Source organism: Heloderma suspectum, chromosome 9 (assembly GCF_057233095.1).
Source record: "Heloderma suspectum isolate Gila_16-S chromosome 9, 16-S_ref, whole genome shotgun sequence".
NCBI classification, from domain to species: Eukaryota; Metazoa; Chordata; class Lepidosauria; order Squamata; family Helodermatidae; genus Heloderma; species Heloderma suspectum.
The window spans coordinates 25,853,888-25,877,393 of record NC_139466.1 but is presented as its reverse complement, the minus strand read 5'-3'; the positions used below and the strand labels follow the sequence as shown (position 1 = coordinate 25,877,393).

Genomic DNA, 23,506 nt, shown 5'->3' with positions numbered 1-23,506 from the left:
GGGGGGCCACCAAAGTCAGAAGGGGCAGGGCCAAAAATCCCAGCACGTTTTATCTTAAAGTTTTTACTGCTAGTAACTAAATCTTGGGAGAGGCATTTCCACCATTTAGAATGGGGCGGGGGGGGGGGACCACGCCCAAACTGGGAAACCACCAAATGATTGGTGGTCAGGGGGAAGGAGGTGTGGCCATCTGGAGAAACCCAGAAGGGTGGATTGGGACCCCGGGCCTAAAGTCTTTCCATCCCTGAGTGAAAGCGCCCTACACTTGTAGAGGCAGGCTGTTGGGTGACATATTACAGGGCTCCTCCGGTCCGCTTTAATGCCCACCTTTGCCCCCTGCCTCCAGCAGCTGGTTGATTGAGACGCTGGCTGTAAGAAGCCACAGCCTGACTCCTAGGCCATTTCCGAGTTCAATTCAAAGTGGCTGATGCTTAAATTTTAAAGCCCTGCATGGCTTCAGACTCAGGTATCTGTTGGACCATCTTCTCTGCGCCAGTCTCCCCGCTCCCTGAGGTTGACATCGGAGGCCCTTTCTCTAGCTGTCCCCTCCTTCTGAGGTTAGGTGGGTGAATATTGACAAAAAGGAGCCTTTTTAGCCCCCCCTGCTCTTCGGAATGCTTTTGCAGGGAACCTGATGTGATTTCAGCGCCAGGCAAAAGATATTCTTATTTTCCAAAGCCATTTCATTCTTTTCTAGCTGTTAAGGCAGCCTTCTCCAACGTGCTGCCTTCCAGATGTGTTGGACTACAACCCCCATCATCCTCAGCCAGCATCACCTATGGCAGGAGTGGGCAGGTTGTGGCCCTCCAGATGTTTTAGCCTGCAGTTCCCATGATTCCTCACCATGAGCTATGCTGGGTAGGGCTGATGGGAGTTGTAGGCTAAAACATCTGGAGAGCCACAAGTTATCCACTCCTGGCCTATAATCACAGAAGAGATCTTGGGCATGCCAGCTGTGAAGATCAGAAAGCTCATGCCAGCTGAGGATGGTGTGAGTTGTAGTCCAACCCTGAAAGGCACCAGGTTAGAGAAGACTGTGCTAAGCAGTTTGGATGGGGGAAGGATAGTGTTGTCGCTCTGCTGTGCCTCTCTGAATTTTTTTTCTGCTGGATTTTGTGGCACATTGGTTTATTTTCATGTTTTTCTTCTGAATTGTGTTGTACTTTTAAAAGTCATTTTAATTGGGGGCATGGTAGTTGAAGGTGCGGGGTGTAAATGTAGTAAATGATTTAAAAAAACAACAACAACCTGGCAGAGTGGGCCAACTGACATCTCTCTTCTGCACCTGCAGTGGCGAAAGCATCATAGCGACCTCCACGGGATCAGCAAGCGAGAGGGCCGGTTGGGCTCCACGAAGGAACGGGGCAACCTGCGGGCCAAGCGCAAGCGTCGGAAGCCATCCCCAGGGTGCCGTGGGCACAGCTGTGACGAAGGTATTGGAATCCACCCTGGGCCATGGCAATTCCTTCTCCCACTAGTGCCTGGTGCCCATGAAAAAGGATCCTACCGTAGCCCTCTAGTAGCTCTCAGAAGGGATCCTTTTTTAGCTGGGCTTGGCCTGCCTTTGAAGGACTGGGGTGGAAGGATGAGAAATAGTATCTTTATTACAGGGAATGGTCAGCCCAGGAAGGACAAAGCCAAGGCCATTGGATGGGGTGTCCAGCCCCCTCAGGGATACCCCTTCCCTGGATTTTTTTTGGGGGGCTTACATTTTAAAAAAAATGAAGTATCGAGTTCCTTTCATTTATTTATTTTTTTTATACATCAAAGGAAAAATGCACAACCAGAATTCTAGCCAATGGCTCAGGAAGGAGTAATGCCTGACCTGGCTTTCCAGTGTCCCGTCCAGTGCCTGGAAAAGCACTGGAACGTTTGACAGCAGTCGGCTCTGACTTTCGAATTTTCTACAAATGGAATGCTTTTTTTTAAGGCTAAATACACAACAAACATATTGGATTGGTTTGCTATTTTTGCATTGATTTCCCCACCCCTCAGCAGTGTTGCTTTTAGCCCCTGGGTGATTTCTGCCTGTGGGACTGTGGCAGGACCACTTGCCTGTTGAGCTGGGCAGAAGGCTCAGTGCACTGTAGCTTAGGCCACCTGGAGCTGCTTCTATTTGGGTGGCAGAAGGAGGTGGGGAGCAGGGCAGTCTCCCCCCCAGCCCACCCTTTCTGCACGCACTCAGTGGGCGGAACTGTGCATGTGATGAGTTGTGTGCCTGAAAAAGCCTACTGCAGAGACCCTGAAGCTATGATCCATGAGCTTCATTCCAGTGGTGCCCGGAAAAGTGGTAGAACAGTTTCAAATATTTGTATTTGGTCCTTCACTTGATTTTTTTCCCCTGGCGATGGAGAGTGAGGCTGTTTATCACACAGGCTAACATGGCTGTGGGCTAGGTTCCATGATTTTCATAATACAGTGCTGGTTTTGACAAGGATGCCAGCACCGGAAGAAAGAAAGTTATTCAGGGTGCAATCCTATGCATGCTCAGCCAGAAAAAAGCCCTGCAACTCCCAGCATTCCCCAGCCATGCTGGCTGGGGAATGCTAGGAATTGTAGGGCTTTTTCTGGCTGAGCATGCATAGGATTGCATGCTCAATATGGCTGCATGTGCTTTTGGCTTGTAGAACAAAAATAAGTTTGTTACATGGACTCCCAAAGACCCCAAGCAGTTTGCAGGTTGAAAGAGTTTGAGAACTGTTGTCACCTTGCATTTGGGGGGCTCACTTTCTGATCCTCATAGCTGGCTAAGCTTCCTTCTGTACCTGGGGAGGGATGAATGAGGCAAGATGTCCCGGGGCCAATAGTTGTGTCTCTCCAGATTGCAGTTAGTTTTCAGAGATCTCTTCTCTTTTTTTTTTTTTTACCCCCACCCCCTCCCAAATACAACCCCCTCAGCTTATATTGAGAAGAAAGCAAAGAACAATTTCCGGGACTTCATCCCTGTGGTGCTGAACAGCCGGACACGCAGCCAGTCAGGTTGGTGGCTGAGCAAAGGGGCTTCTAAGACCTGGGTAGGGGAGCTGGTCCTGGGGGGCAGAGGGGGGGAGCGGTTAAAGTCCGGCTGAAACGTCTTGCGCAAGAGCATCTTAGTAGCTGCATTGGCCCCTCAACCCCCCAAAACCTACAGCACCGAACAAGACAGGTGATATCTTTATTTCGGGTTGACTTCTTTGAAATGGAGCATGCCCGCTTTCGAGTTAGACAAGTCTCTTCTTTAGGCTGAATCTGAAAGGAAAAATAGAGTGTAGATTTTTGTGTTTCTTTTTCTTTTTTGTGTGGGTATCACATTTGTGGGGGATTATGAGTGGGGAAAATAAAGCCCCCCCAAAAGGGAGGTTGTGCCCAAACTGCGGTCCTCGATGTAGCTCTTAATTCTGATGGGCTGCGGTCTTTTCCTTCCTTCTACCTGCAGGAAGTATGGGAGGCTCTTCGGCTAGCATGTTAGGGGAGTGCGACGGGGCTGGCCAGGAGATTGTGCCGCTGCTGGAAGAGGAAGAGGAGAATGACAAGGAAGAGGAAGAGCTGTCCCTGAAGCATCGCAGGCTGAGAAAATCCCACCGCCTCTCCCCTCACTCTGGCTGCAAAGAGAGGGAGCGAGACAGGTCTCGGTCGGAAAGAGGTAGTTTCCACCCAGGCAAGACCAGGGGGCTGCCATGGCAAGTAGAAGCCACCAGGCAGCTGTGGAGCCACAAGGAGGCAGAGGAGGAGAGCAGTCATGTCAAGAGGAAGAAAAGGAGGCGGCAGAAAAGCTGGAAGTACCAGACTGGGGAGTACTTGATAGAGCGGGACAAAGAAGAGCACACAAGCTGTTGCCATAAGCGGCGGAAATCAAAAGCAGGTAATTGGGGGCGGTGGTGGGGAGGAGGGCTCCTAAAGGCAGCAGGCCTTGGCATAATGTTCATGCTCTGGATAATCCTAAAGCCAATGCTGGTGTTATTTGGCTCTCTGGCAGCTTTGCATATTTAACAACTCATTTGTTCGCCATACGCGACAAGGCAATCCCATACAGGTGAGCGAGCAGGCTGCCAGGAGACTAAGAATGAAAAAATAATTGCAGACTCATAGCTTTTGTGGATTTCTTTACAAGGCTACTCTATACCTGTGTCCAGGAGGAATGGTGGAGGGAGGGTGAAGAAAGACCCTGCTCATCCCATGTGCCTGCTGCCCATGGTGCTTGCCAGCCTGTTATGTTTCCTTGTGCTACTGCATACGTGCAGCCACGGTGGCAATTTGAAGTGGGAAGCAGGGGATCAGAGAGGTGGTTGGGAGAGGCTTTGCACACTGACTGTTGAGGAGAGGAGCATTTCAGATAGTAGTTCCAAAATTGAAGCACAAGGCACCCGAGAGGGGTGGGAAAGGGAGGGTCCCAGGCGGGAATTGGGTCCTGCAGCAGACAGAACTAGGGACGCCATCCTCCCAGCATCAGTAGCTTGGCATTGCAGCCACCTACTGCGGTGCTAGCTAGGGAAGCTTCAGGGAACATATAGGAGCATCTTACTGCAGGACTCTTGCCTCCCCACCCCTGCACCCCTGTTGTCTTCCCTAGTACGATGATTTTAGGAGGGAGTCTGACATGCTCAGTTCCTTTACTAATGCCAGTGTTTGTAGTGGATTAGAATCCACAGATCCTTGTGTGGGCTGCAGGAAGCTGCATGCCTGCGGCTATGTATGGGGACTCTGTATGTTCATTTATTTAAAGCATTTTTACCGCACTCTTCAGCCAAAAAGGCTGCCAGACCAATTAACAGGACAATTAGAGAAACAAGCAAACTCAGACAGTCCCTGACCTCAGGCTTACAGTCAAAAAGACATGGCACAGAAGGAAAAAGGGAGGAGGAAAAAAAGCGAACTCGGGCTGCAGTTCCTAAAGCTACAACGAACTTATAATAACCAACTAGAATGGGACTTGCCTGCTGGAGAGATGATGGCAGACTGTGGACGTAGTGGTGTTATGGGGGTTAAGATGTATTACTTTAGACGTATTACTTCCCTTTCTTCAAACTGTGATCAGCCAGTCCGTGCTGCATTTGGAGGCCCTCCTGCTCACGGAACCTTAGACGTCTGCCCCAGAGTCCTGCCTGGATGTCACCAGATGAGGGCCCCCAAATGGTTTAAGAAACAATGGTGTAGGTGGGAGTCCACTGGGCAGAGTTGGGAAGACACCCATTAACCTTCTATATCTGCCTTCCTCAACTTGGTGCCCTCCAGATGTGTTGGCATGCAACTCCCATCAACCCCAGCCAGCATGGCCAATTGGGGAAGGCTGTCCTATACCAAGCGCTCCCCCAAAAAGAATATACTGTGTGTATGTATAATCAAATCAACCAAAATTCAGGGGGCTAGACGTTGCCTGTTGTATACATCACACCCACACATGTATTGCCCTGCTTTGCAGAATGTATTATGCTGGCCATGAGGGGGGAACAAACAGCTAGGCAACAAAATGATGTCTTGACGGCTGGGAATCCAAGTCTGTCCCCCTCCGCTCCCATCTCAGTCTTCTGAGATTTTGCCCGGCATCACCCGTCCATGTTGAACCCCGGTAAAGGAGCCATAAGGGCTAGAAACTTCATCCGATATCACTTTCTGCACTACTGCAATGCTTGGCACGGGACTGCATATAGCACTTGGCCTTGCCTGTGTCTGAAATGGCCCCGATGGATACCCATCCAGCCTTCTTTCAGAAAACCTCTAGGGAAGCCGAGCCCTCTGCCTTCCTAGTCCATTTGCTGCATTGCCGAGCTGCCATTCCAGCTATAGGATGCCCTTGTACAGTTTATCCTGCATTGGCCTCCCTTCCTAGAATTTTAACATGAGAGGATCCCTCTCCATTCTGGCCTCTTTACTGAGTTATCTTTAAAGTGTACGGATTTGGGAAAGAAAAGTCCGCAGCGGTCTTGCAGACTGGCCAAACGCACCCCGTAGTCGGCTCCGGCAAAGCCGGCCTCCGAACGCAGCCTTGCTCGTCGCAAGCCAGGAGGAAACCTCCGCCGCGGCCCGGAACAGGCTGCGGCCTCCTGGCTTGCTGCCGGCAGCAGCCACCAGGGGGCGAGCTGCCCCCGCGCAGGCTCTGCGACCACAGGCAGAAAAGGCCGCAGCCCCGCAGGAGGCTTCGCGAGGAGCCTTAAAGGCCTGGAAGTTTGAAGGGTGCAGGGAGGCGAGGGAAGGAGAGCCACGGGGTGTGGAGTGTGGGCAAAGCCGTGAGCAGGAGAAAAGCTTCTCTCGCGCGCCTTTGTGGAAGGCTGTGGGGTGTCTTGCAGCGTGCTCAGTGAGGGTCAGCCGGTCTGCCTTTCCCTGGTTTGTGAGTGAATCCTTCGCTTCTGGGCCTCTGGTTTCCCAGAATCCTTTGCTTTTGGACATCACTGGCCCTCTAACCCTGCTTTCTCTCTGGTTGTCACTGAGCTCAGTCACAGAACCGGCCCTTCTTTTCCTGCTCCCCAATCCTGGTGTGTGTGTGTGTGTGTGTGTGTGGGGTCATTTTTGAGGCTCTGATGTCTGGTCAAAGGCAGCGGTCCCCATTTCACAGAATCCTTTGCCTTTGGGCTTCGTTGGCCCTCTAATCTCTCTCACCCTGTGCTTCACCTGTCAGACTTCCGGTACCGGAAGCACAAGGGCTCGGCGCCAGGCAAAGGCTCGGAGCTGCGGCTGAGGAGCCAGCTTTCTCCGACCCTCCAAGGGCATCTGGACTTCCGCAACGGATTCCTCTTGGATCACCCCGACTCGGCTCCCATCGAGGAAGTGCTTGAGAAACCATCTGGGAAACGCAAATGCAAAACCAAACACCTGTCAGGCCTCTGTGAGGAGGGGAAGGTACGATGTCTGTGAGGTGGGGCTACAGTAAGGTTCAGGCTGGAGTGGGACAGCTGCGGGAGCAGTGTGAGGGCCGAATCTGCAGGGGCCTTTGCTCACTGGTAGGACACCTGCTGTGCACACAGGAGCTTCCAAGATCAATCCCCAGCGTCTCCAGTTAAATAGATCTGGGAGCTGGTGATGGGAAACACCTCTGCCTGAGACTTTGGAGAGCAGCTGCTGGTCACAGGAGGCCATGCTGGGCTGGATGGGCAAAGAATCTGGCCTGGTATAAGGCAGCTTCCTAGGTTCCTGTGAATGGATCTCCCAGTGTCTTTATTTTTATGTTAAAGCAGCCACAGAGGGCTCCGGACTTGATCAGAGCAGAAGCGCTGGGAAGGGGCTGTTCACGCAGCGGAAGGGGGGGACGGGTGAAACGCCTCCCCACCAGGCACACTGTTCCAATCAAATGTGGAGTCATACTACCTCCCACCCCCAGTCGCTTTTAAAGTAAAAGTATAAAAGCACAGGAAAACCAAATGGCCCATCTCCCGCGTGACGTGTTGCTTGGCTGCTGCTCTACAGCTGCACTATGCAAAGAGAGAATCAGGTATTGGGTGCAGATGTTGGGCATCCCTTGGAATGTTAGTTTCCTTTTTTCTTTTTTTAAGAGCAAGTTTCCAGCCGTTAAGATTTTCAAGTGCCCATGAGATTGTAGGAGACTAGGCTGCGGTGGGGAGCGGGGGAGCAAGATTTCCACTGATAGGTTTACAGGGCTTTGGTGCTGTATGCCAGCCTTCCCCAAAACCTGGTGCCCTCCAGATGTTTTTGACTCCAACTCCCAGCATTCCTGACCATTGGCCATGCTGGCTGGAGCTGATGGACTTGTAGTCCAAGTCATCTGGAGGGCACCAAGGTGAGGTAGGCTGTTGTATTTAGTTCTCTGCTCTTCCTCTGAATTGAGTACATGGATACATGCGTAATGTGCATAACGTATACAGCTTGCAGAATCCAGGGGAGGGGGTGTGTGTTGTGCTGCAGAATTCTGCTTCTTTCCATAAGTACAAAAGGGACCCCTGCCGACTCCTTCCACTCCACCCCTCTGACCGTGTTCTCTTCATATTGATCTTTTCAGGCCAAGGCACGGGGGACCCAGTCCAAGATGCGCTCTCCAAAGAAGGCCCGGGAGCCCTGCCCGTTCAGCAAGGCCCGGCAGCACAGCTCGGAGAAAGCCCCCGAGCCCCACACGGCACCCCCGGTGCCACCCGAAGCACGCCGTCTGATAGTGAACAAGAATGCTGGGGAGACGCTGCTGCAGAGAGCCGCCCGGCTCGGCTACAAGGTGGGGGCTGGCTCTAGGGGCCAGGAGCAGAGGGCAGGCGGTGGGCAGCACCCTTGTTTCTGACACTGGGGGTGGCTGTCCCTTTCTCCAGGATGTGGTGATGTACTGCCTGCAGAAGGAGAACAACGATGTCAACCACCGGGACAACGCTGGCTACACAGCCTTACATGAGGCCTGCGCCCGAGGCTGGAAGGACATCCTCCACATCTTGCTGGAGAACGGCGCAAACGTTAACTGCAGCGCGCAGGACGGCACCAGGCAAGTCCACCACTGGCAGGGAGCCCCCGTAGCCAGGGGTTTGGCCAAAGCTGGCTCCTGAGAAATTGGCCAGAGGCTGCGTGTCCTGCTGCGGTTGGGGCCTCAGGTGTGCCGTCTTAACCTCTGGATCCGCGGAATCTCCCCGTGTTTAAAAGTCAGCCAGCAAGAGGCGCCACAGAGCAGTTATTAGCGCAGCCTTCCCGAAGCTGGCACCCCCCAGGCGGACGATAGTTCCCATCATGCTCAGCCAGCATGGGCACTGTAGTCCAACGCATCTGGAAGACACCAGATTGGGGAAGCATGAGTTAAAGTGTTGGACTGGGACTTGGGAGACCCAGGTTCAAGTCGCCACTCGGCCATGAAGCTCACTGGGTGACTTTGGGCCAGATGCTTTCTCTCAGCCTGACCTACCTCACAGGGTTGTTGCGAGGATAAAATTGGGGAGGAGAACCATGTACACTGCCTTGAGCTCCTTGAAGGAAAGGTGGGCTATAAATGTAATAAATAAGTCTGCTTTGTTTGTCCTTGGAACGCACAGACTGGTTATGCTGAACTGGACCACTTCAGGCTGCAAGTGGGGGAGCTGCCTGCTAAAATGGTCCCCGCTTAAAAATGAGAGCATTCCAATCTGCAGTCTGAAGTGGTACAGTCCTGTAAGAGACTGCACCACAGGGTTCTTCTGAACACCTGCTGCTTGCATGAAGGATCGGACAGCTGAGCCATCTCATGCGGAATTCTATCTGCCCGGACCAGCAGTAATCCTGCAGGATTCAGATCCTTCCTCCATAGATTCCAGGGACTTGAGTCAGTGCCCCTGTGCATGAAAGACACACGCTTTGCCACTGGGCACTGGCTGCTCCCTCCATGCTCAGTCCTTTTGACATTCCCGCTGCTCATACTCTTAGTTATTTATAATTCAGTGGTTGCTTCAGTTACCAAGGACAGAGGCATAGTGGCCACTTTTTCCACACTGAAAAGCACTCAAAACACTGGGAAGTCTTTCTCCAGCAGGACAAAGAAACCAAAAAGACTAGAGAGCACTCAGTGTTGTATAAATAGGGGAGGGCTGTAGCTCAGAAGGTCCCAGGTTCGATCCCCAGCATCTCCAGCTAGGGCTGGGAAAACTCCTGCCTGAAACCCTGGAGAGCTGCTGCCTGTCAGTGTTGACAGTACCGGACTAGATGGACTAATACTCAGTATAAGGCAGCTTCCTACGTTCTTATATAATAAATGCAAGCAGATGGGATGAGTGTGGCTTGTGGGTTAACGAAGGATCCCCAGGAATAGGTTCACCATCGACCAGCCTTCTCCCCTGCTGGACTGTAGTTCCCATCATCCCATGCCAGCATGCTAGGAGTTCTAGTCCAGCACAGCTGCAGGGCACCAGCTTGGAGTAGGCTGCCATAGACCCTCCTGTCTTGCCCTGATGATTGTGCCATGGGGAAGGCAGGGAGGGTCCAGATGATCTTTGGCCTGCTCCAGCAGATTTCATAGAATTAAACAGTTGAACGCTCTCCTCGCCCGGCAGGCCAGTCCATGACGCAGTGGCGAACGACAACCTGGAGACCATGTGGCTCCTGCTGTCTTACGGTGCGGACCCCACCTTGGCAACATATTCAGGGCAGACGGCCTTGAAGCTGGCCAGCAGCGAGGTGATGAAAAGCTTCCTTGGTGGTAAGGTTCCTTTTTGTTGAAGGCAAGGCAACGGTTTTGACGGGTTGGGGGGGGTGTTTTCTTTCCATGAGGTTGGCCAGTGTATACGGCAGGGGTGGGCAACCTGTGGCCCTCCTGATGTTTTGGCCTTCCACTCCCGTCAGCCCTAGCTGGCATAGCCAATGGCGAGGGAGGACAGGAGTTGCTAGGCAAAACATCTGGAGGGCCAAAGTGTTGCCCACTCCTGCTATGAGGAAACCCTTGTTCTGGAATGGGAAATCCACATGGAGAAAGGGGCCTGATTTCCAGGAGAGAATTCTATTTCTTGCAAGATAGATATTTTTATTTATTTTATTTATTACATTTCTATACAGCTCAACAGCCAAAGCTCTCTGAGCGGCACACAATTAAAACCATAAAATGCAAGAAGATAAAATGCAATGTAAAAATGTAAAACTGCAATATAAAAAATAAAAGGAAGCATCAAACAGAAGCTAGCAGCAGTGCGAAGATTTAAAATATGGTACCAGATGTAAAACAGAAACTGAAAAACTAAAATGCCAAGGAAGATTTAAAGGTCTTCATTTGGCGCCCGAAAGAGTACAGTGTAGATGCCGGGCGAACCCCTCTGGGAAGCATATTCCACAACTGGGGTGCCACAGCAGAAAAAGACCCTCTTCTTAGTAGCCACCCTCCAAGTAGATACCTGCCATTTCATAGGGTCATCTATGATGTATTGTTTTTCCTCTGAAGGAGGGTGTTGGATGGATTTATGTGGGAGGGAAATACCTAGGAAATGTGGAATTTTGCAAGCAGGGTCCACGAGCAGGAGATGAGAATCTTGCTCCGTGAAACCCGCTTGCAAAATCGGCGTGGATCTATCATTCCAAAGTGATTTTTTTCCTTTCTTGAAATAGACTCTGTGGCAGCCATTCCCAACCTGGTGCCCTCTAGATGTGTTGGACTGCAACTCCCAGCATAGCTGGCTGGGAGATGCTGAGAGCTGCAGTCCAACACATCTAGAGAGCACCTGGCTGGGGAAGGCTGCTCTGTGGGGGGCCTTTCTGACCCCCTCCAGAACACAGTGATCCTTTGCTTACTTGTCTGTGTTGTCTTCTTCACAGATTACCTCTTGGATCTGCAGGGGCGAGCTGATGGGGACCCCCAAATGGCCTGGGACTTCTACAGCAGCACCATCCTAGGTGAGGAGAGCCCCCACCCACCTTTTTCTCCCCACTCCCAGCATGACAAAGCAGAGGAGCTGTTTGATCTCCTCTCCTTCCATCCTAGGGGTTGGGTGAGTTGGGGGGAGGCGTGGAGCAAGATATAGAAAGCAGGAGGTCTTTTGCTCTTTCCTAATTGCCCGAGTCTCTTGGTCTGAAACCGCTTGCTCCTAAAAAAAAGAGAGGCCCTCCAAGGGGCTCTTGAACCAGTTACTTCAAAAGGCAGTGGCCACGTTCCGGAGAATCCTGGCTTGGCATTCCCGCGCAAGTGCGCTGGTGCATGCTGCCTGATCGCTCCCACATGGCTCTGGGGCTTGTCCCTCCCAAACAACAAGCCAGGAACTGGAAGCCAGCTTTAAGCCCTGGCTTCAGACACTGGCTTGAGACACTGGCTTGCTAGGGGAACAACAAAGCAGGAGTCCCAGTTTGGATGTACTGCTAAGCTTTTTTTGCTCGAGAGTTCCTGGGGAGTGATGCCCCTCGCCAGTGGCAGGAGAAACCAAGGAGGAGCAATTGGGCAGTGTGCACTAGGCTTCCCATTCCCTTGCTCCAAGCCTCCCAACAACCCGCCAGAGTGGAAGGAGACCAAGGGTTTATCGTTTGGGGGCTAATGAGGCCAGAAAGGCCATTTGGCAGTGAAGGCTGTTTTGTCAAATTGCCTTCACTGCTGTTTGAAGAAACTGGCTTAGTTGCCCCCAAAGCAGAGCCTCCTGAGTTGGGATGCATGAAACATACAAGTGCAACTTTTCCAGTCTCCCCTTCTCTTTGTTCCTGTACCTGCTGCGTTCCCTCCCTTCCTTGTCTCCCTCAGCCTACAGGCAGCTCTGAGCCATTGAGGGCAAGCTGCAGGGGGCGGATGAGTCTCGGTGTTTCTTGCTCCAGCGTTCTGGCCAATCTCACTGGGGAAAAGAGCCTGTTACTTCTAACCAATAGAGAGGCGCAGACAGCCTTTCCTTTGCTTTATCGCTGCATCGCAGGCAGGGGCAGCCAGGAAGGTGCGCACTTGGTAGACAGCTAGTCTGTGGGCAGGATCATTTGTACTCTCCACTAAAAAGCAAAAGAAAATAATTTTTAATGCAATTTTTTGTCCGGGAGAGCTGCATTCCATGGCCTGTAGGAGTTACACAAATTGAGCACGTGCATAATTTATCTTCCTTTGCATCACTTGTTCTACTGTTTGTAATTTTTGGCGTCGTTTTTTTTCCTGGTTTTGCTAATCCTGTGGAAGGCTAAAGAGCCCTTCAAGTCCGTCCAACTGCTTTGGGAGAGGTTGCTTGCGCGCTTTCAGACATCTCTCTCCAGGCATCAGGGCTAGAACCTTGGCTTGTTTGTTTTTAAACCAACCTACCAGCCAACCAAAACCTGAACCCGTAATTCGTGGGGAGCGGAGTACTGCATCCTGCCTGTGCTCCTGCACAAGTAGCGACATGCGCAGCCCCGTGTGTGCGGCCTCTGGACACGGGCGCTGCGTTTCTCGCCACCGCTGCTGGCTTTTGCTCCAGGCTGGGTTTCCGCTGCAGTCAGGGGTGGGGTTGCTATGGCAATGGCTGGCTGCCCAGCGAGTGAACCGGGCCCAGAGAGGCCTAGGGAGCACGGCTGTGCTCTCAGAGCCCTTGGGGCCTGGCAGCATTCTCCCTCCCTCACCTTCCCCTGTGTCCCGTCTTTCAGAGGGGAAAGATGAGATCGGCTGTGACCTTCTGCTCAACCCTCCCGGGAGCTCCGATCAGGAGGAGGAAGACGAGCAGGAGTCAGACCGCTTCATGTTCGAGTTCTCCGACAAGCAGCTGCTCCCCTGCTACAACCTGCAAGTGTCCGTCTCCCGGGGGTGAGTCGTTGCGGGAAGAGCCGGGACTTTTTTGGGAACGTGCCAGTTGTTGCCCCCCTCCGCCATGCGTGCAGGGGAGGGCCGGCAGGATTGGGAGGCAGGCCTGGCCGGCACCAGCAGGGGTAGGAGGACAAGCCAATTGGAGACAAAGGAGCTGCCAGGAGCGGCTTTTGAGAGCCTAGGCGAAGGGGCGTTTGCTTGCCGAGCAGAACCCCCCCCCGGCTTCCCGGGCTCGTGCAGGGGGCGGCAGGGTCTTGCCAGCTGCTTGGAGAAGGCGGGGGCCTTCGGACAGCCTGCTGTGGCAAATGACAGGCTGGCAAACCGAGACAAAAGTGACGCAGAAGCACAGGCTTTGTGGTGGGGTGTGGGAGGCTCGCTCTGCATGTCGAGGGAGAGACTGAGCTGTTCCAAAAGATCTGTGTGTGGCAAGGGCTCGGCATCTGCAAAGCCACCATTCCAAATGCCATGCCGTAGCCGCTGCCAACCTGCCATCGAAATAAGGGATGGGAAGTAAGCAGATCTCAGGATGGGTTTGTCTGTTTTGCATCGTGTATTCTGCTATTGCTAGACAGAAGCTTGCGGGGGGCGGGGGCACCACAGAGCAGAAAAAGCTATGCAAAAGACTGAAGCCCCACTGAGTTACGCGTTGCCTCTCAGCTTCAGAGACAGCAGCAGGGACTGACTGCAATGTGTTCACACATACCACGTATCGATGAGGGACAGAAACTTGATGTTTTATGAAAATGAATGAAAGCAAAGAAAATCGAGTTTCTCACCACTTGTACTATGCGTGTGTGACCCTGGGAAATGACAAGACTCCCAGGCGCTACAGCTGCAAGGAGCAGTTTCACTTCGTTGCGTGAATCAGAGCACAAATAGCTTTCAGATGAAGCAGTAGAAAAGATGGCAGAGCCAAGTTTTCCACAACGCTAGATCAGGGGGAAATAAGCTTCCGTCAACATCAGAAAGAATTAAACATGGGGCAGGGGAGTGAGTGTGTATTCCCCCCACCCCCTGACCGCCCTGCTTCTCTCCCTGTCTTGGCCCCAGACCCTGCAACTGGTTCCTTTTCTCGGATGTGCTGAAGCGGCTGAAGCTCTCGTCCCGCATCTTCCAGGCCCGCTTCCCGCACTTCGAAGTGGCAACCTTGCCCAAGGCGGAGTTCCAGCACCAGCTCTCGCTGAGCCAGGTGCTGGCCCTGGAAGAAATCCAGGAACACCTGGCGCCCCCCTTGGCTCCAGGTGCCGTAGAGACGGTGGAGCTGGTCCGCTACGAGCCGGAGCTGGTCCGGCTGCTGGGCTCGGAGGTGGTCTTTGAGGCCTGGAGCAGCTGACGGGGGCCGGGGCGCTCCCTCCGTCGTCGCCGGACTGCACTGCGAGGCAATAATACGGGCCACGGGGAAGGCGGCCTTCTCATGGCCAGCAGCAAGGAGTTCTGCCTGCGAGGCAGACAGACAAACAGCAAGTGCTCTCCACCTGCCCTGGCTGGGGATGGGGGCTGGGAAGCTGCCTCCTCTCTCGCCTCGGACTCTCTGCTCCTCGGCCCGCTGCAGGCCTTGGTGGTTTTGAAGCCTCTCCGTGGAACTGCATCCCTCCCCTCTCCTTTCCAGCCACCTCCCCAAGCTCTTCCAGAGTATTTATTTAATTAGTATTTAATTTGTGGTGTTCCTTTTTTGTTCCTGCTAAGTCTGTATCACTGTGATTTGATGGGGGGGGGGGAGGAGAGGGAGGAGAGGAGAGGGGAGGGGGCTTCCTACAGCCACCCATCCCTGCTGGGATATGCCGAAGGACCAGGCCGCTACTTCCTTCCCCTGTTTTAATGACACGGGGAGGCGGAGAGCCCTACAACTTCTCTCCCCCTTACTTTGATGGCCCCCAGCTTCTTTTGGGGGGGGGTCCTCTTTCTGCCCTCACCCCTCTCCTGCCCTTCACATTATTTTGTCTCCACCATTCAGCCTGCCGCTGTGGAAAGGCTGATGGAGAATGAATCTGTATAAAGCCAAAGGCATCTGATGTTCTCGGCTATTTTCCTTCCCCCCACTCCCTCCCCCACTCCATCTCCCCCGCTTTTTAAGTCTCCCCTGTGTTCAATCAGTTCAGGTGGCAAGACAGTGAGGGCAGCAGATGCCTGCCCAGTTGGAGGATCTGGGGGCGGGGGGGGGCGTAGATGGTACAGTTTTATTGTACAGGTGCTAACAAGGAGTGGACAATCTCTTTTCTGGCTCCTCCCTGCACTGGGGGCGGGGTGTTTGGGTGTTAACTTTTTTGTTCTTTTGTGTTGTGATCCCCCCCCCCTTTCCCACTCGGGGAGCTGCATTTCCTTGCACCTCCTCTCCACCCAGCCCACTTTCCACGTAGGCGGCCTCTTCTGGTCCCCCTACCTTGGAAAAAGCGAACAGTTTTCTCTTTTTCTCTTTTACGCCAAGGCTTCGGGCCTTTGGAGTGTGTGTTCCAGCTGCTGTTTTTTTTCTGATTTGTTTTATTCTTAAGCAACGCTTTGGTGTCAAAAACACTTATGTACAGAAAAACCTGCATCAGGGCCCCCGTCTCCTGCCTCGTCTTTGGGTCTGGGGTCTTGTATGGGAGGGAGTGGCACCCTCCCATAAGTGCCGTTGCTGTCTGGGGGCTAGAATGGCTGCTTCTTCCACCCGTTTGTCACTGAGCCCGAAGATGGAGGCTAAGGCAACACAGAATGCCACTCCACATCTTCTTTGATACGCCCCAAGCCCTTTTACAGCTGGCCTCTGGCATTTTGTGGACCGTCTCTTGCCCTGTCCTTCCTGGGACAAAACACCCATGAGTCAACAGAGGCTGGCAACTGAAGAAGGACTTCCCCCTCTGCTTTGGTCCATCACCTAAACGTCAGAAGAGTGAGGGCCAAAGCGGATGGGATGCAGGGCAGCTCTTTGGATCTCTGGCCATTATTTTCAAACTTAGAGCGGAAATTGTGTCTCCATGTTCCCTATCACAATTGCCCTTGCCCTCTATCTCCCCCTAAGCTGCTGTTAGGCTCACTGGGGCGGGGGGCGAGACAGCTACCTCTGTTGTGTTTGCCTTTTAGTTTTTCCTCCAGCAGGGCAAGTAAGGGTGTGTTGCATGTGAAAAAGAGTGAGATTCCAATTGAGAGAAATGGGGGGGTGCTGGGGGGGCTAGGAAGGGGGAATGGGGGGCTGGGCTGGGAAGGGGAGCCCCCCTCCCTCCCTCAGTACTGTTGTGCCAATTCCAATTTGTGTTTTAAAAGGCAAGGAAACTAAGCTTTCCCCAACATGGTGCCCTCCAGATGTTTTGGGCTACCACTCCCATCAGCCCCAGCATGGTTAGTGGGTAGGGACGATGGGAGTTGTCATCCCAGAATATTTGGAGGGGGCACCCTTTGGGTTCGCATCTGGTGTTTTTCCTGCTACTTCCCACATTCTCTTTAAAAAAAAACCACGCCAGAGCATCATCTGTCTGTAGGAAAGTCTTCAGGGAACCTGCTGCCTTAACCCTGCCAAACACTCAGCCACGGCAGGTGCTGTTTTTGCACACACTAGGGTTGTGCTGGGAGAAGGGAAGGAGCCCCTGCAGAGAGAGAACCTCTTCAGGGTGGGAGATCTTGCCCAATCATAGCCTAGCCGAGCTCAAGCCCATTGGAGCCATGCATGTGGGCTTGGCTTAAGAGCCGGGCCGATAAGTTTGCCATTATCATCTCTTTTCCCAGAGCCTGGTGCCGTGTGCAGACAATAGCGAGGGGCATTACCCTTGGGCTGGGTTTCAACAGATGGCACAAGCGGTGCTGTGTTGCTGCTGCCGCCACTTGGAGAAGCCCAAAGGGAAGATGGAGAAATTGCTCCTCTTTCCCCACCCAAATCCCCATGGAGGAAAGAAAAGGGCAGCTTCTCCTGCATCCTGCTTGAGCTTTTGCAAAAGGCAGCAGCGGTGAGATGCTGCTGTTGCCTGTTGTGTTATTTGGCAGAATCACCTCCCTTTTTTCTTCCACAGAGGAGGGAGAAGCGATTTCTCTCCTCAGAGCAGAGCTTTTCCTGGAAGTGCGAGCATGCTTGCCTGGCTGAGGGAGGGGCACGTGGGTCGGGCAAGCAAGTGAATTTCTGGAACCCCGTGAATCACATCAGCGTTCCGATCTTCTCCAGGAGCATGTTCCTCTCATCGGGAGCTGCCACACAGTCTCACTGAAGATGCTTGGCTGAATTCTGGCAGGCTAAAGCCAAGGGCCATCTCATACCACCACCACATGGTTTTCTGCTCTGCTTTGTAACGTTTTGTGCAGCTTTCCCCAGCACAGTGTTACCCAGGTGTTTGGGGCTACAGCTCTTGTGTTCCTGACTGTTGGCCATGCTGGCTAGGGCTGTTGGGAGTTGTAGCCTCAAACATCTGGAGGCCACCTGTGTGGGGAAGGCTGGTTTAGCACAACACCCGTTCCTGATTCAAGCTGGGGCGCTGGAGCGTCTTGGTGGTAGGGGATGCTGCTCCAACACAAGCTGAGAAGCACGTGCAAGCTCTGCTGGGCAAAGCTAGCCCTCGAGAGGCGAAGCCTCACTCTAATCTGGCCAATGTTTCTTGGCCGCTCCCTGGAACAAGTGGGCTTTGTAAGGCAGGGATGGGGAGCCTGGTGCTCTCCAGCTGTTATTGGACTCCAGCTCCCAGCAGCACTAGCCAGCATAGCAATGGTCAGGGATGATGGGATCTGTAGTCAGGTTCCCCACCCCTGCTGTAAGAAAAGGAGGAATGTGCACACAGGACACTGATGTGACCAATGCTGCAAAGTGTGAGTGGGGCAGGGGCAGTTTTTTGTTTCCCCCCTTCTAAGCACCCTGGCTCAGAGCTAGAATTAAGCTCTAGCAGGGGCTCTCTTGGTGGGGATAAGCCAGGGATACAACTCCCACCATCCCTGACCATTGGCCACGCTGATTGGGGCTCATGTAGTCCAAAACAGCTGGAAGGCACCAGTTTGCCTTCCCATGGCATATGCCCTCAACCCCTTCTTTTTTTTCACTAGCTGACCCTGGGTTGGGCGTTTGTAGGAGTTGAGAGGGAGTTCGAGGACATGATGAGCCAGAAGGGACATGGAAGGACACAACCTGAATCGCCCTCCTCGCTTAAGAATATAAAAAGAGCTGTGTTGGATCAGACCAAGGTTCATCTATTCCAGCAGTCTGTTCAGAGAATGGCCAACCAGCTGCCCCTGGGAAACCCACAAGCAGGACGTGAGCGCAACAGCGCCCTCCCACCCATGTTCCCCAGCAACTGGTGTACACAGGCATGCTGCCTCTGATGCTGGAGGTAGTGGGTAGCCATCAGGACTGGTAGCCATTGATAGCCTTCTCCATGAATTTGTCTAACCCCCTTCTAAGCCATCCACATTGCTGGCCGTACTACGTCTTGTGGTAGCGAATTCTATAGTTCAACCATGCAGTGTGTGAAGAAGTCCGTCCTTTTATCTGTCCTGGATTTCCCACTCATCAGCTTCAAGGGATGACCCCCACTGGATTCTAGCATGAGGGAGAAAAATGTTACAGCAAAGACACTAATGGGAAGCTCTGATGTGCGACAAGCTCGCCACTCAGTTTTCAGCAGCCGTCAGGGAAAAGTGTATATAGCAGGGCTTGTAAAGGCTCCTGCCTGAAAGCCTGGAGAGCTGCTGCTTCATCCAGTAGAGGCTGGATCCAGCTGCGATGTCACTGGGGCAGTAAATCTGCACCAGGTTTTAGGCAGAACTTTGCAGTTGCTATCCATTTGCACCTTGGATAGCTCTTTGAGAGTTCTGACTGAAACCAGGAGCAGGTTCACTGCCCCACTGACATCACAGCTGCCAGCCTCTACTCTTCATTTGAATTGATGAGAAACACACACATACACCCAAACTTGTGGAGTCATTAAAGAAAAAAGAGTTGAGCAGCAGGAGCTTAATGTCTTCCTTAAGCCTCTGACCTGACACCGCCCCCACACAAGAGGGCAGCATGCTGTTGGGTGTAAATGCTTCCATCTAGATGCCACTTTTCTTGGCTTTCTGAAACAAGTACACAGGTCTCCAGGAGGAAGAAAGTGCCTCCTCCCTATCTCCCCTCCAGTCACCAAGAATCAGAGCAGGGATGGGCCAAAGGTAAATCAGCCTCTCCTGAAACATCGGGTGATTATTTGCAGTAGATCAGCAAGGCTCCTTCACTACCCCAGCCAAAGACAAAGATTTTTCTAAATAAGGCTGCTGAAATTAAGCTTGGGGGAAAAACCAGGAGTAGATGTCAGCATGAAAAGGACTTGGGAGTCTAGTTCTGGTTCTGAACACACATTCCTGGGCTGAGCCTGAGCTTAGAGGTCCCCCATTCCTTAAGTCCATATGTATGTGTTGCCATCCCCCACCCTGCATTTTGCCCTTGACTTGAGGTTCTAGTAAGCGAAAGTTGGTCTTGCACACCTGAAGTCAGCAAGCCCTGGAATTGGAGATGTTTCTACCCCCCCTAAAGAGGTGTCTGAGCCTGCAGCCCCTTTGCCAAATTCCAGCTGCTGCAATTCAAGGCAGTTGCACATGCAGCTCCTTCGCACGGGACTGATGGAGCTGCTGGGGGAGGGGGCAGGGGGAGAATGGCAGTCCAGCGTTCCCGTGCCCTTCAAGCCTCTTTATGTCAGTTTCTCCAATAGGGAGGGAACAAATTAGCATTGGGTTCCATGGCTGGCTATCCCACAAACCTGCCAGTGGCCCATTCATGAGATACCACCTGCATGTGGCAGACTGAACATTGGCTAAAATCCAGTCCAAACACAGGAAGGCTGCCATAAATGCCAGCTCTTATTTTCCCCTATGTAATACTTTTGAGTTCTCATTTGATGGTGCTTAGCCAGGAGTTGGTGGCTCCTGCTCCCTCCAGAGGTAGGGCTGTGCAAATGACTCCATGTATCCCCCCCGCCCCATCAGTGGGAGGTGCACTCCCTCTCCGTTCTATACCGCCTGCTTTCAAAGCAGTAGGGCTTTCTCCACTGACCATTTTTGGCAAGCTAGCAGCTGGATTTAACACTTCTTGCCCTGGTGGTTTAGCCAGCTGACGACGAGGGGACTTTCTGCTGCATGGCTGGGGTAAGCCCCCCTCCCCCGCGATGAACAGAACCGAACCTGCTCCTCGCATTCTCGTCAAGGGAAGTCAAGACCTCACCCTGAGTACCCCCTTGACTTTGCCCAGACAGCTCACCGCTTTTCTGTTTTTGAGGGGGAAGGTGCCCAATAACGTCTTGCAGTTACAAAGGTACAGCCTCCCACCCAGGGTGTCTTACGCTGGTGGGCAAACTGTCAGCAGTGTTTTCTCAAGAATTGTTACCTTCTGCTAGGGGCATGTGCTAGACAATGAAAAGATTTGGGGCCCAAGCTCACAGGACACAGATCTGCATATCCTCATATCTATGTAAGCATATTTAGAAAAAATTACAAAAATGTATATTGATTTCTTATCAAAGTATCTAAAAAAAATCTTCCATTGATTAGCGCCAGTGAGCCAGATGAGCCCAAACCAATGGAAAAAAGCATTTTTTCCCACGCTTAACTGCCCTGCAAGGGAAGAATTTGAGGGGCGGTGGTGTTACAACATGTGGGAAGAGGAGTGTTCACCCTTCCCTCCCCAGCTGCAATCCCACTTGAAAACAGCCCCCTGCATGGCGATGAAGCCGGAAAAAAACCCTACTAGCACCAACGGAGGCTCAGATCTAATGGCGACCGGATCTGTTTCATTCTGGAATAGATCTGGGGCCCTAGGGAATAGATTTGGGGCTGGGGTCCCATGGACCCAGGCCTAGCAATGCCCCCGCCTTCCACAATTATCTCCATATGGTTGGGGTGGGGGCAAGGAAGAGGTGGCCGATAGTTTAAAACCCAGTGAGAGGATGGTTGATACAGTGACGCTCCTAGTTCTCACCCATTTCTTAAGAGGCTGACATAAGAAGGATTCTGTTTTTTTAAGCAGTGATCATCAAGTCCCCATCCCATCCTTAACCTTCACGCAGCCAATGCCCCATCAAAAGCAGAGAAGTTTCCCCAGGTACTGACAGGCCTTGCTGTTAAGTTAGACGTTAATCTGGTTTAATTCACGGTGCAAAGCGCACTCAGAGCCATTCCAAACGTTCACAAATATTCACACACACAGTGTGGGGAAGGGGAGATCCACATGTGGAAAGGCCCACGTGGCCTGCACCCCCTCCTCTGGTCTCTCAACACATCCCAGCCTTGGGGCCGCTCAGTCCTCATGGATGTTGAAGAGCTTGGCCACTTCACTGAGGTCAGCGTGCTCTTCCCCATCCTTAATGATCTGCAAGAGAAAGCAGAACGCGAGTGGCTCACTGCTGGTGCTGCCTTTGCACCTGCTCAGGTAAAGCAGCCTTCCCCGTCCTGGTGCTCTCCAGATCCGCTGGGCTTCAGCTCCCAGCATTCCTGTCCCCGCAGGCAGGGGCTTCTGGATGTTCGAAGTCCCAAACGTCCGGTCTTCTGCCCACCCCTGTCCTAAGACACAGTTCACCCCAAGCCACTCTGCTCTTCTTCACTTAGTGGCGTCCCCTTTCCCATGGCTCAAAGGCTGATCTTAACGTGATCTCAGAACACAGGTTAGGTGTTGTAAACAAAACAAGACAAAAAAGCTGGCATCTAACCCAGCAGACATAATCCAGGAAAGGAGAGAGTGGTCCTTCTCTAACCTTGAGAATCCATATCCAGCCCAACTTCTTCCTTCGGTGTTACGACACCCTTCCCAACTTGGCACCCTCCAGATGTGTTGGACTGCCACTCCACATCATTCCCAGCCAGCAGGGCCAATGGCAGTGCAACACATCCCGAGGACACCAGGTTGAGGAAGGCTTGTGTTACAAAGAGGCATCGAAAACCAGTCCTGTACCTCAGTTGCATTAGCCTATCAAGGAGTAAACTCATTCATCGCTCACATTCTTCAACGGGGGCTAAATTTATAGTGGTAGACTTGGCTTTCACAGCACTATCTCCTAGTTGCAGGCTCTCCACTTTTTGTGTGTGCAGGTTTTAGCTGCTGACTGAAATAGTGGAGGAGCAGGAGGAGGGAGCGTGGAGGGAAAGAACAGGGAGGCACGGCCTGCACCGTAATGATTGTAAACAGCAGTACAGACCAGACACAAGGACATTCTGAAGAGGGGGAAAAACTGCTCATTCACTAGGAGCACTATTCAGATCTTCACTAGAATCACCCTGTTAGGTCACAACTGCCAGACAGTCCAGTGACAGCAGCTAACTAGATGCCTCAGAAATACACATCTCAATCTCCTGTTGACAGTACTCAGATTACTGCCCTTCGGTTTGTGCATATTAAATCCTTTCTAAAAGCTATTTATGCCAGCTTCCAATGCAACATCCTGTAGTGGTGAGTTCCACAGCTTGCATCGCTTCAAGAATCACCTCCTCAGGCCTAACAAATTGCTCCCTTAAAGCCACAAGTTGCTACTGCAAAAAGTGCTATTTTTGCCCAAGCGAGTCTCCCTCCATCCTGAGGGCTAGAAGCTTGTATTTTCTGTACGAACGAAGTGGGCCTAAAGGATTCTTCAGAGTCATGGTAGCCATGTGGCTGTCAAGGACCTGCCCCACTCCCTATTCCTGGGGCAGGGCTGACTCGGGTGGAGCAGGCCCCGGGACGCAGGCTGACCTTTCGCGCAATCGGCATCCGGTTAAATATGTTCCACAGCACGATGCCCACCACCACCTTATCCCTGAGGTAGAAAACGACGCCTTTCCCGTAGTCCTCTCCCTGCTGTGGAGCCTGCAGGCTGGAAGGCGAGGCGGCCGAGACCTTGAGCTCCAGCGCCTCCATTTCCGTTTCACTCTCGGAGCGGATTCCAGTTCCTAGACGTGTGCACACAAGCTGGTCAAACCCCTGTGCAGAGCCTGTGCACCTCCCTGACCTCACCAGTGGTGCAGTGGTACTTTCTGAAGTGCCGACACTCAGACACTCATGACACTCCCTGTAGCTATGCCCAAAAGCAGAGCCCAAAGATGCAGGCAGTCCTTGTGCTGATCTGTATCAACAAACAGGTATGCAGACCATGCTGCATCTCTACCAGGAGCAGGTCCTTTGTAATGCTAATAGGTCTTAATGGTCTATTCAGGCCCAAGCCACCTCAAAATACTTTGCATTACAACAGGGACAGCTCAGAACTATATATCCTTGCTGAGAAAACTCATCTCCCCTCCAGCTACTGCAACTAAGCACAGAGGGAACAGGGAAGCCTGAAGGGGGTGGCAGGTGACATCAGCATCCCTGCTAATTAAAAAGTGCTGGTGCTCCATCCCTGCGACCCCTGGGTCCACTACACCACTGCTCCTCACAGCCCAGGCCACGACAGCAGAAAGGAGTCTTGCTATTGCCCAAAGGCGGAGGGTGCTTCCCTCCACCAGCAGAGGCAGGAAGTCTAATTGAGC

General features: G+C 52.6%; 2 protein-coding genes across 17 annotated transcripts in view; one reads left to right on the top strand and one right to left on the bottom strand.

The window, feature by feature from the left end:
- The window catches only part of BCORL1 (BCL6 corepressor like 1), a 41,477-nt gene extending 18,410 nt beyond the window's left edge, over window positions 1-23,067 (top strand). For all 7 annotated transcript variants that reach the window (XM_084813912.1, XM_084813909.1, XM_084813908.1 and 4 more), the window contains exons 5-14: window positions 1,292-1,433; window positions 2,899-2,979; window positions 3,416-3,841; window positions 6,593-6,813; window positions 7,928-8,134; window positions 8,226-8,392; window positions 9,921-10,066; window positions 11,170-11,247; window positions 12,937-13,093; window positions 14,144-23,067. In XM_084813912.1, the coding sequence (XP_084670038.1) occupies window positions 1,292-1,433; window positions 2,899-2,979; window positions 3,416-3,841; window positions 6,593-6,813; window positions 7,928-8,134; window positions 8,226-8,392; window positions 9,921-10,066; window positions 11,170-11,247; window positions 12,937-13,093; window positions 14,144-14,426 (1,908 nt within the window). In that variant the 3' untranslated portion in view covers window positions 14,427-23,067. The remainder of the gene's footprint in view (window positions 1-1,291; window positions 1,434-2,898; window positions 2,980-3,415; window positions 3,842-6,592; window positions 6,814-7,927; window positions 8,135-8,225; window positions 8,393-9,920; window positions 10,067-11,169; window positions 11,248-12,936; window positions 13,094-14,143) is intronic.
- AIFM1 (apoptosis inducing factor mitochondria associated 1) overlaps window positions 21,138-23,506 on the bottom strand; it is a 25,202-nt gene continuing 22,833 nt past the window's right edge. For 4 of the 10 annotated variants that reach the window (XM_084813917.1, XM_084813919.1, XM_084813923.1 and 1 more), the window contains 2 exons: window positions 22,734-22,930; window positions 21,138-21,380 (listed from right to left, as the gene is read on the bottom strand). In XM_084813917.1, coding sequence (XP_084670043.1) covers window positions 21,309-21,380; window positions 22,734-22,930 — 269 coding nt within the window. In that variant the 3' untranslated portion in view covers window positions 21,138-21,308. Of the gene's footprint in view, window positions 22,931-23,506 lie in introns of all 10 variants that reach the window. The other 6 variants (XM_084813916.1, XM_084813922.1, XM_084813914.1 and 3 more) reach the window with 2 other exon arrangements.